Source organism: Arvicanthis niloticus, chromosome 21 (genome assembly GCF_011762505.2).
Source record: "Arvicanthis niloticus isolate mArvNil1 chromosome 21, mArvNil1.pat.X, whole genome shotgun sequence".
Taxonomy (NCBI): domain Eukaryota; kingdom Metazoa; phylum Chordata; class Mammalia; order Rodentia; family Muridae; genus Arvicanthis; species Arvicanthis niloticus.
The window spans coordinates 43,336,274-43,348,614 of NC_047678.1; the positions used below are offsets into that span (position 1 = coordinate 43,336,274).

The following is a 12,341-nucleotide window of genomic DNA, read 5'->3' on the forward strand; positions in this document are numbered from 1 at the left end:
CCTTAAGGAAAACAAGCCTGAGATGACCCTGCCCGTACCATAATGTAGAAGTTGGACACAGCACTCCTGAAGCCACTCCTGAGATGATCCCAGACACTCAGAGACCCCAGACACCACTAAGAAGAGCAAGTGAGTGGTGGAGAAATGGAAGAGAAAGAGAAACAGAAGGACATGGTACAATGGAGAGAGAGGCAGAACTGGAGACTTGAGGGTAGTGAGGAACACCCTGATGTGAATATCCAGCAATGCCACCAGGGACCATGGTGGGGTCCTGGCTTGTGCTGCCACTGGGGTCCAGGTCTGTGGCCCTGCAGCAAATGATTTCCCTCCTCTAATGCTTATATAAATGACAAGAAGCTCTTGCGCTACGGAGGAGCTGTCCAGTGTTTAGCACTAGCTTCTTCATGGCCGCCATCTTTTAACTCCATCTTAAGGTTCTGACTCATGACCTTTGTTCCTGAGTAAGCTTGGCTTCCCAGGAGGTGTCACTCAAAGCCAGAATGAGCACCTGACCAAGAAGTAAATTTGTCATTTTGGCTTACAGTTATTCGTCCCTGCATCCTGTCAGGCAATGAATTATTTACTGAGTGCTAACTAGGCCCTGGGGAACAAAGCAGTAAGCTTGCTTCAGGCTTCTGGTGGGGCTGGGAATCTGAAGAAGCAATAACAAAAAGCCAATCGATAGGTGATGCCTTGCATTATGTAAGTGCTATAAAGCATGGAATGTGAGAGAAGTTGGGGAAATCTCTCTGAGGAATGATAATCAAATAAACCTGTATGACATCCCGTTCCCTAGGAAACAGGCCTGCATTACTGAAGGCCAAGAACAGCGAGGCAGAGATGGAGAGACTGCAGTGGGAGAAAGCCGAAGGCATAGGCGCAGGAGGGCTGGCTTCAGCACTTTAGAAAAGCCTTAGCCACACCCCTAATCCTAGCACTCCAGACGCTGATGCAGAAAGATTGTGAGTTCCAGGCCAGCTCAGGTTACACAGGAAGTCCCTGGTTCTTTGTTGTTGTTATTGTTTTTAGTTTTTCAAGATAGGGTTTCTCTGTGAAGCTCTGGTTGTCCTGGAACTCACTCTATAAACCAGCCTGGCCTCGAACTCAGAAATCCACCTGCCTCTGCCTCCAAAGTGCTGAGATTAAAGGTGTGCGCCATCATTGGCTGGCCTTTTTTTTTTTTTTTTAGATTTATTTATTTTTTTTATTTATATGAGTACATTGCAGGTGTCTTCAGACACACCAGAAGAGGGCATCATATCCCATTGCAGATGGTTGTGAGCCACCATGTGGTTGCTGGGAATTGAACTCAAGACCTCTAGAAGAGCAGTCAGTGCTCTTAACCACTGAGCCATCTCTCCAGTCCGGAAGTCCCTGGTTCTTGTAATAAATAAATGAATATCATAATTCAAGTAAAAAAATTTGACAAAAACATGAGAGACTATACAGATGACAGAAAGAAGAAAAAGCAGCAAGTGTAGAATGTGGTGGGTCACATCCGTAAGCCCACCACTTGAGAGGCTGAGGAGAAAGGCTCATTATAGCCTCAAAACCAGTTTGTGCTACGTAGAACATACCAGGCCAATCCAGAACAACCAACAATCAAGTAAGTAAAAACAAGCATACTGACAGTAGCCAGGCCTACTGGTACCGGCCTTTAATCCTAGCTACTTGTGTGGAAGCTGAGGCAGGGGGATTATAAAGTCAAAGTAGAAGCATGGCTCAGGACATAGCTCACAGCTCAGTGGTAAAGCACCTGCCTTGCATGAACCAAGCTCTGCACTCGATCCCTGGTTTAAAAACAAAGGGGCAGAGAGATGGCTCAGTGGTTAAAAGCGCTTGCAGAGGACCAGAGCTTGTTTTTGAAGCACCTGGTTAGGTGGCTCACAATTGCTTAGAACTTCAGGGCCCTCCACAAGCTCCTGCAGCCACGGGCATAGAGTCATGCAAAGACACACACACACACACACACACACACACACACACACACACACAATTTAAAATAAAGAATAAAATAGGAGACAAGACACAAAATGTGCTATTAGCTAACTATCACCTTCATTTCACATGGTTAGGAAAAACTATAAGTGGCTGGCCGGGCGGTGGTGGCGAACACCTTTAATCCTAGCACTTGGGCAGCAGATGCAAGTAGATCTCTGTAAGTTCGAGGCCAGCCTGGTCTACAGAGCTTCCAAGACAGCCAGGACTACACAGAGAAACCCTATCTTGAAAAAGCAAACAAAACCAAAACCAAAACATTAAGCATCTAAAATCAGAAGGAGTGTTGTTAAAGGTTTATTTTGTGACCAAGCTGCACGTTTTTACCGATGATGAACTCTCAGGCTCAGCTGAAGGAGGAAGTGTGTGCTGAAGGAGATTCTTCCATATCTAGGGTGTGCTCTCTCCTTGCTTCTGCTCGATGGCAATCCTGTGACCCTTCTGCAAATACAGCCTCTGTGACAAACATGGACAAACAGAAATCTCCAACAATGATGATAAGTTTGTCAGACATCTCTAGTGTCCAGTCACTTCTAGTGTCCAATTAGATTAAGTAACCTAGCCATGGATTGATAACAAGGCCCCTCCAAGATAATAAAACCTTTGTTTTTGGTGTTTAAAGAAAAAAATTTTTTTTTCATTTGCATCCTCCTCGTCAGCGACATCGATTTCTAAAATGAAAAATTGCACTTTTGCTACAATTGCTGCCAGCGTTGATTTCTTGAACAAACTTCCCCTTCAGATCTTTGCCAAGGCCTGAGCAGTAATTGAACATGGCATCACATCTGCTTTGGTTTGCATGAAGGGTTTTATTGCCAGTAGCGTTAAAACGAGGGGCGTTTATCTTTCTGGGCGTTTGAATTCGATTCGGTTATTTCCAATCACTCTTTCTGAATACCCATTGTGTGCAAACTCCCAAGCGACATGCTGATGACAGAGGAGTTGCCGTGTACAGTGCTGGAGAGGACATGTGCAGGCACAGGGTGGCCAGGAGGGGAGCCATGAGCTCTAGGTACCGACAGTGCTCATTTATTTGCCAAGAATGGCCCAAAGGTAAGACTGTCTCCATTCCATGAGCTACTTTCCTTGAGCTATTAAGAAGGTTGCTAAGAAACAAGAAGCAAACTACATATGGGTGCACACTGACATATAGTTCATTTTGTTTTTGCAGTGCTGGGCATAGAACCCAGAGCCTTATAAATACAAGGCAAACAGTACCAACTAAGCTATATCCCCAGGTCAATGCAATGTCAGAATTATACCGTAGTCAGATCTGTTCTGTTGATTACCCTTCCCGTTCTCCAGCTTTGTAACTTCCAGAGGAAAGCCAAACCTAAATGATTCGGATGTTAACCGATGATCTTTTTAAATAACCGACAAAAGCCAGCACTTCCGGCGATTCACTGGAATCGTCGTCTCTTAGTCTAGCTCTGCATCAGCTAACACGAACAATCACATTGCTAAGAGGTTGGATATGTAGAAAAATACCAAGAAGTCAGGGTTCGTTAGACTGTTCCAGTCAGAATGGGGGATGGGGTGGGATATGCTGACAAAGATCCGGGTAATATGGTCTTCCTGCCCGTCACTCCCATGATTCTTTCTGTCTCTATAAAAATGTCTCTGTGTCCCTGACTTCCCTAAGATGATACCCCCTGTCCTTGCCCTCACCCCCGAGTTCTCTCAGTGCTTACTGTTGTGCTTACTGGACTTCCTGCCCATTGACACTCGTCTTGAGGGTATTGGCTTTCCACTTGAAAGCCGATGTACGTGGGTCTGACCACAATTTTGGGCAACATTCTTTAGATTTCCTTATACTATACAGAAGGAGGGAGATTGGAGGATGAGAGAGAGAGAGAGAGAGAGAGAGAGAGAGAGAGAGAGAGAGAGAGAGATAAATCTAGCTGTTTGTACTTCCCTGAGCGGCAGGTGGTTCAGAGTTGGTTGAGTTTGTGTGCTCAGGGCTAAGTTTGAGGTGAAATGAATGTTTGTGAATATACTTTGCAAACTTAAAGTATCAAACCTATCCTACAATCAGTTGGTCTGGGTGAGAGCAACTTACTCTCAAACCCACTTTTTTCCGAGACACCAACTGCTTGGTTGCCCGCTATCCACACACAGCCCTGCCTGAGCTGATCTGTAGGCTACGGAGCAGCCAGGTCCTCTAATGTTTCTGGGCTAATACTCTTTACCCACCTCCACCTCAAGGACTGTCCCACTGCATATTTCAATCAAGGCTGGTGCTCCTCACCCACCCCTCCCCTCTCAGCCACCATGAGACCAGTCTCACACACACACACACACACACACACCATACACACACACTCCTGGGACTTCACAGTTGACACACATACATACACACACTTCTGGGATTTTACACACATACCACACACACATACTCACCACACACACACACACAAACATACACATACACACACACTCCTGGGACTTCACAGTTGTTACACACACATACACACTCCTGAGACTTCACAGTACACACACACACACACACACTCTCTCTCTCTCTTGGAACTTCACATTTGTTATACACGCATACACACTCCTGAGACTTCAGTTCTTTCTCTCTCTCTCTCTCTCTCTCTCTCTCTCTCTCTCTCTCTCTCCTGGGACTTTCATAGTTGCCCCCTATCACACACACACACTGCTGGGACTTGACAGTTGTCAAGTTGACAGTTGACTCATCAATATTTATCTGCAGCCTAAATACGAGGCTGGGTTGGGATAACTGAACATACTTGTCTTAATCTGTCTTGTTGCTTTTAACAGAATGGCTGACACTGGTTATTTTGTAAAGAAGGGTTTGTTTGACTTCAGGGCATGGCTTTAGCGTTTGCTCAAGTGTATGTGTTGCTCAGCTTCTGGGGTTTGTGTATATCTCATGTATATACGTGTGGAGGCCAGAAGATAGTTCAGGTGGCTTTCCTCAGATGTCCCCTTTCTTTTGAGACAGGGTCTTCCACTGTCCTGGAGCCTGTCAAGTACATTCAGCTGGTTTTGCCAGTGAGCTGGATGGACAGGGGTCCATCTGTCTCCACCTTCCCAGTGCTGGGATGATAGGCGAGTGCCACCATGCCCAGCTTAAAAAAATTGCTTTTGGTAAATGCTGGCTTGGGGGCTGGGCTCACTGGGCAGAATGCTTGCTGTGCATTTTAAGAGTCTGGGTTTAGATCCCTAGGCCCTGAGGAGAAGCTGTGCACAGGAGCCAGAGAGACGGCTCAGTGGGTTTAAGCACTCACTGTTCTTGAAGAGGACGCCCATTCTGTTTTTTCGGCATTCACATGACTGCTGACCACCATCTGTAACTCAGACACATAAACACTCATACACATAAAATAAAAATTAAAAAAAAAAAAGGTAAGGTAAGCAGGTATATGTGCCTATAATCCCAGCCCTGGAGAGACTGAGTGTAAAAGTAGCTTTTATTCACCTTATGTAATTGTCATCTCTGAGGCTCACTGCCTCAGTCTGCTAACCGAGGCCTAGTCCTAAAAGCTTCTAGCCTCTGTACAGTCTTATTTAGGCCTAGAATGTTTTTAGCTTCTGAGAATAAGCTCACCCTTTGGAGTTCTTTCTGAGCTCTGGCTGGCTGGATCAACTCAACCATTCTGGCTTCAACTCCTCTTCAAGCTGACCAATTAAAATCTGGCTTCTCTCTGTAGGCATCTCTTGAATTGCTCTGCTTGGCCTCATACTAACTTTGCTAATATATTCTAACTTTCTGGCTCCTTGTCTGACTCAGTCTGTCTACATTTGTCTCTAACTTGGTTTTTCTTCAACCTGTCTGTACAACTGTCCTGGTAAAACTGCCTCTCAGTTGTCAGCCACTCAATTAGACATCACTTTCAAACATGAGTGCTTCTTTCTACAGACTAATTTTGCCTTCATTTTTTGGGATTAAAGGTGTGTAGTAAGGGCATGTGTGTATTCCAGCCAGAGGGACCAAAGGTGTGCACCATAACACAACTGGAAAAGTTTTTTTTTTCTTTCAGTAAATAACACAATCTCAGAGTTCACTGATCAAATACCCTGCAACACTGGAGGATCCCCGAAGTGTACTGCCCAGTTTGTTTAGCCGGACCGGGAGTTCCATGTTCAGTGAGAGACCCTGATGTTAACAAGTATCTCTGACATCTGCCCTAGGGACCCAGGGACATAAGGGCGTATCATCACTAGCTGCCAAGATGTGACACATTTCCAGTCACCATGAATGAGTTGCATATTCTTCTCTGTGCATGTGCTCTATCCCTCTGTGAGAGGTCAGTCTCTTCCCCCCTCCATCCTCATCCTGAGGCAGCCTCTGTATACCCCCTCCCCCAAAAATCTTCCACTTGAGATATGCCTCATGGTGTGACTTCGTGACATTCATTACTTAGAGCACAATACCTGCCTTAAAAAAATAATGTGGGCTACTTTGGGTGGTACTACAGCCACGGCCTGCCCCACTGCCGCTGCCATATACCTCAAAATAGACAGCAGAATGTAAAATTTTTTTCTACTATGTATCCCAGGTTAGCCTTGAACTCAACAATTCTTCCTCAGTCTTCTAGTGTAGGATCACCTGTATGTATCACCATGCCTGGCTAGGTCTCACTTTTATTTCAAACAAAAATAATTGCTTCCCATTGAGCATGGCATCAGACAAAGAGATGGCAGCATAAAGCCTGGCTTCCTGTGCAGTAAACCCTTGGTGAACATCGGACAGGGCAGTCACTTGTCCAATGTGGGTCCTGTGAAAAGAAATGGCTTTCGAACAAGGTGGCTCTACAGAAATGGTACAGACAGCAGCGTTAAACAAATGGATATGCATTTATTTATTTTGTATATCTGTTTATTTATAAAAGTAAATGAATAAGATGTTATCTGTCATTAAATAAATAATTTTCATATATGCTTTGCAGATCCACAGACTGGTCCTCCAACCTGGACTGAGGTTACAGCTGATGGACTTTGGCTTGTCCCCATGGAAAAGTCAACCTTGTTGGAGCGAGCTCAAGAGGGCCAGGGGCTCTGTCTCAGAGGCTGCAAGGGCAAGATGTAGCCTTTCCAAGGTCAACTCCCTGAGCATCGTAGTCACACTTACTTCCTGGAGAAGGTTTGCCAGAGTCCTGAACTCTGCAATGTGCTAAGCTACATGATTATGGCTTTCCCTCTACATCATGGCAGGAGGAACTTCTGCTGTCTCCTCACTCCGTGATGGAAGCTCCTCCTTTGCTTTTCAATTCAGTGTCAATCTAAGCCACAAGTGCATAGCCACAGAGTAGAGGCAACCAGGCAAGATGGGGACTATGTTACCATGGATGTCCTATTTGAGGGCCAGAGCTACCTGTGACCCACTTTAGCTGGGCATCTGTGGTCAAGGATATGCATCCAGCACGAACAAGTCCTCCAAGCTGGATTGTTAGGAAAAAAAATTGGTTTATATATAGGCTAAACCAAACACGTTTTAGTCTGGGCGATTTTGTATGATCTCCATTGAGTACCAGTGGCAGGAGGGTGGGAGAGGCAGAACAATGTCCTCCTCTTACCCTCAGAGATGCTCATACTTCCCAGCCAGTGGATGTTGTACCTGAAACGCAGTAAAGGGACTTTTCCCAGCTGATTAGGTTAAGGCTGTTGATATGGAAACTACACAGGATCTGCCAGTGAAAGTAGCAAGTAGTTCAGTTAGTGGCCAGCCATACCAAGATAGACAGACTTGCCCAGCCATGGATGCTTCTAGATGCTGGGAAAGGCAAGGAAATTCTGATGGTCTTGGAAACATAGCTCTAACGACACCCTGATTTTAGTTCAGTCAAGTTTGGGAATTCTGATCTCCAGGACTATATTGCTGCAGTTTTTAAGCCACCAGAGGATATGCTCATGTAATACCACGAAATTGATACAGACAGCTACTCTCGTGTGTGTGTGTGTGTGTGTGTGTGTGTGTGTGTTACAGTATTTCTTTCTTTTCTCTTTGTTTTATTTGTCAAGAAAGGGTTTCTCTGTGTAGCTGGGTTTCTCTGTGTAACCCTGGATGTCTTAGAACTCACTATATAGTCCAGGTTGGCTTCAAACTCACTGAGATTACGTCTGCCTTTGTCTCCCGAGTTCTGGGACTAAAGGCACGCACCTCTGCTGCCCATATTTATATATTTTTAAAGTATCAAGTTATTCTCAAATTTTCTGTTTACATGTCAAAGTATTGCCGCAGCTGGGAGAGCCACACACCACACAGGACATCTCAAGGAACTTTCTCGTATTTCTAGGAGTAGTGGACAAGGGGATCTGTGATAAATTCTGCAGGGGGACAGCTGTATGCAGTCAAAGAGGGTTGGGAAATCTCTTACTGAGTAAGAGATACAGACACACAGCTACTCTTCTGGCTGGGTAGATGGAACAGCCTCTTCCCCACAGGTGCACATTTATCTAGTGGTCTGCAAAAACCAAAGCACAGCTGTCCAAACCAGTTAGCACAAGTCATTACTACAGCAGTCAAAAGAGCTGTGTGTGTTCTCAGGAGGATCTTGCACAGACCAGGGGCGGGACGGGACCTCAACTCACCGCATACTTGATGATGACTTGAAATTCTGATCCTCCTGGGATTTCAGGTGTGCACCATCCTGCCTGCTTTTATGCAGTGCTGAGGATGGAGCCCAGAGCGTTGTGTATGTTGGGGAAGCACTCTACCAACCGGGCTATACTCTCAGCTCAACATCCAACTTTTAAAAAACATACAGGACTGCCAAATAAATACAATTACTACTAATAAAAAAGCACATTGTCATTTTCATCCATAGGACTCCAGTGAGAGCAGAGACCTCTCGTGGACCTCCTGGCAATCAGCCAAGTCTCTGTTAGTCATTGGGCACCCGGGAATCCAGGGCTCACTGTAGTCCTGTCTGGGTGGGTCGTGTCTCTCTTCTGTCCCTGTGGCCAGCCCCAACACAACCTGAGTTCAGGAAGGCCTGAGCTTTAGGATGGCATCCCCATCAGAAACCATGATTTGCTCATCACTGGAAGCAGTGTGCCAGAAGATCAAGATCTGATGGCACCTGGCAAAAGTTACTCTTTTTTCTAGCTGATTGTGCTTCCCTCTGACTTCTGGTTGGGACAGTTCTGCAGGTCTCAAGGCCTGGTGCCACACATCTTGGCAAAGTCTTTGGAATGGGGCCAAATTACTCTTCAGTCTCCACTGGTCCCTGGATGTCGAGTAAAGGGATGCCAGTCTCCCTGACATCTACTTCCCCCTTGTTGGGGTGTGAGAAGGTGTAGGGTTCACTCTCAGACTCAGGAGGGCTACTAGGAGCCAGCTCATCTGAAGTGAACTTTGCAGTTGGGGTCCTGGAGAATATAGGGGGTGGGGTGGGAGGGCAGTCTCCCATGGGGCCCTGGAAGGGCCGGTAGGTGTCCACTTCTGGTTGGATGAAGGATCCACCCGAGTCTTGAAGCAAGTGCCCGTATACCATGGTGTCGTCGATGACAGCATACACATGGGAATCATTGTCCTTTCGTTTTTTCTGGAACTTTTGGGTCTGGGGCACCTGGGTATTGACATTGCCATTATAGATGCCCACAGCTGGACCCTTGTCCACCTTCTTCCTGTTTGTAGAGAGTGACACAACAGAATGAGGAAACCGATAAGTAACATACGGTAGTTCTTGGGATTCAGGTTCTAAGCCTAGCTCACCTTGCCCTTGCAGGCTGTTAGCATTTGAAAGTGAAACTATACTAGGGGCTATCCTTAAGCAAATAGTTCTCGACTCTGGTTTTCAAGGTGGATACTGAAGGATCAGAAGTAGAAGAGGTGACTTGACTGAATTTGTTTTGCCTCTGATAGACTTCAGGGAAACCAACAATAGAGATACCTGGTAATTCCTCCCCCCTTTTCTTTCCAGTAATAGGAATGCACAAGCCTTTCTAAACCACATCAGCTCAGCATGCCCAGGACAACCTTCTAGAACATTCAGTACTACCCCATATTGCTGCCTCTTTTGCACAGAGCAAAGCTGATTAACTAATTCCAAACAGTTAATGTCCATGACTCGGGAAGAGAGCCCGGTACAAGCCAGCTAATTTTCTGCTAGAGTTGAGGACAGAACAGCCCATCATTAACTGAGTGGCTCTGCCCCGTGCCATCAACAGCAGCCACCAGGGAAAAAAGCTAAAGCACATTCAAAATCCAGGATTCGGGGAAGCCATTAGCTTTGGGTGTGTGGTGTTTTCTGGTACTCAGATCATGGACGATTGTTGGCATGTCTGCCCTGGGCACACAGTTTTGCCTTCCATGAACAAAGCAGCAGGGATTTGGACAATAGCTGACTCAGAAGGAGGCTGTCAGTCCAATTAGGGTAATGGGCTGTAGAATGCAAAGGCCAGACTCTGCTTTTGTGAGGTAAAAATCCATCTGGTGTTGGCCAACTCCCCAGGCATGAGGTCTTCAGCAGACATCCCTCCCTCATGTCCTCTACTGATGGATTGTGGAAAAGACTCTTTCTTGCTCCTGGTTTATCCCCAGTATATTAATTACATGATCCTAGTGCCGAGGAGACCCCCAATAAACACCTACAGCTGAAACAAGTTCAGCGTCTGTATTTCCCCTTGTCCTTACAGAACCTGACCCCTTTCACACACACACAACTTTGGGACAGGGGCTTCATGCCAGCAAGTCAGCCCGCAGCCTTATGTAGTCAGAGATCACAGCGAGACTGCTGTTCTGGTAAGTCTCAGGTCAATCTGAAACAGTTTGGAGAAACAGAAGGAGGCATGATAGCTGGACTCTTCCTCTCAACCAAATCCAAATCTTCAAGGGACTCAGTGTTACCAGCATGTGTCCCAGCTAGTGGGACATGCTGTGTCCCCCAGAGAAGGAAGCTTGCTTTCTTATGTAGTAACATGCAGTTCACAGGAAAAGGCTTCTTGGACCAGGAAGGAGCCAAGCATTTCTCAATAGTTGGACGTTTTAAGATAGTCACATTGCACAGCAGGAATTTGCCCAGGGCCATAGTGAATTAAAAAAATAAATAAATAAAAAGTTTGGGGACTGAGAAGATATGCAAGCATGAGGACCCAGGTCAGATGCCCAGCATCCATGTAAAAAGTGGGGTTTGGTGGCATGTGTCTGTAATCCCAGTGTGGGGAGGAGACAGGCATACTGTGGGGGGCTCACAGCTGAGAAAGCCCAGTGAGTAATTTGAGTTTGATCTCAGGACTCACATGGTGGAAAGAGAGATTAAATTCTCACAGATTGTCCTCTGACTACCAAACATGGGCTGTGGCATGAGTATGTGTGGGTGCGTGTGTGCGTGTGTGTGTGCATGTGTGTACACACATGCACCCACACACAAATAATAAACAAAATACAATAAAATTATAAAAAGAAATTTCAAACTGAGAAATGATATGTTGTTCTCTGGCTTCTACAACATGACCAGAGCACACGTGTGTACCACACACACCTGCACACTCACAAATATTTTTTTTCTTTCTAGAAGGTGCAAATCATGATAAAGTAAACAGATCTCCTCTCTGATTTTAATCAGACATAGGAGAGTTGATGAGGTAGATGTCAAAGTAGATTCTGTTTAAAAAGTCATCTACCTTTCAAGTACTTGAAGCTGCTGTTAACTAGGCCCTGTTTCCTCGTAGCTCTAGGGCCACCTTTTGGTTTGCAGTCCCACAGACAAGCACAAAACTGTTTAGGAAACCAAAGGAGAACAAGCTGGAGCAAAGGCTTGTTTACCCTCCAGGTAGCAGTGGGCGTGGTTCCCGCCGAAATCACTCCTGCTACCATCAGCTTTAAAAGAAAGCACAGGAGACTAGTGCTGGGGCCAGGATGTCACTGCGCGGGCGAGTGCGTGCGTGCGTGCGTGCGTGCGTGCGCGCATGTGTGAGAGGTGTGCCTTCGCTGTGAAACTGTAATTTACCCTTGGTAAGGATATTTAACATTGATCTTTGTGGGGAACTGGGAAACAAAACCCCCAACATCATTGACATGAATAAACTAGATGAGGAGACATGCCTATAATCCTAACACCCAAGGAGGAAGAAGAGGATAGGAAGTTCAAGGCCAGCTGAGGATATATGAGACCCTGTGTAAATCCACTTATGCATGCATCCATCCATCCACCCATCATCCATCCCTCCCTTCCTCCATCCATCCATCCATCCATCCACCCATCATCCATCCATCCACCGAGTATAATCCAAGGAGGCATCAAATCAACTAAAGACAGCTGGAGAGATTCCACTTACTTCTTTTTCACAAAGCAGATGATGAGTCCCAAGGCAAACAGCAGCAGAGCTCCGCCTCCTGCTGCACCAATGATGACAGCCAAATCTGTGAGCCG

General features: G+C 45.9%; 1 protein-coding gene across 2 annotated transcripts in view; it reads right to left on the bottom strand.

The window, feature by feature from the left end:
* Positions 1 to 6,803: 6,803 nt before the first annotated feature.
* Cdcp1 (CUB domain containing protein 1) overlaps positions 6,804 to 12,341 on the bottom strand; it is a 38,060-nt gene continuing 32,522 nt past the window's right edge. For both annotated transcript variants that reach the window (XM_076918051.1, XM_034484146.2), the window contains exons 8-9: positions 12,247 to 12,331; positions 6,804 to 9,594 (exon numbers count right to left, since the gene is read on the bottom strand). In XM_076918051.1, coding sequence (XP_076774166.1) covers positions 9,171 to 9,594; positions 12,247 to 12,331 — 509 coding nt within the window. In that variant the 3' untranslated portion in view covers positions 6,804 to 9,170. The remainder of the gene's footprint in view (positions 9,595 to 12,246; positions 12,332 to 12,341) is intronic.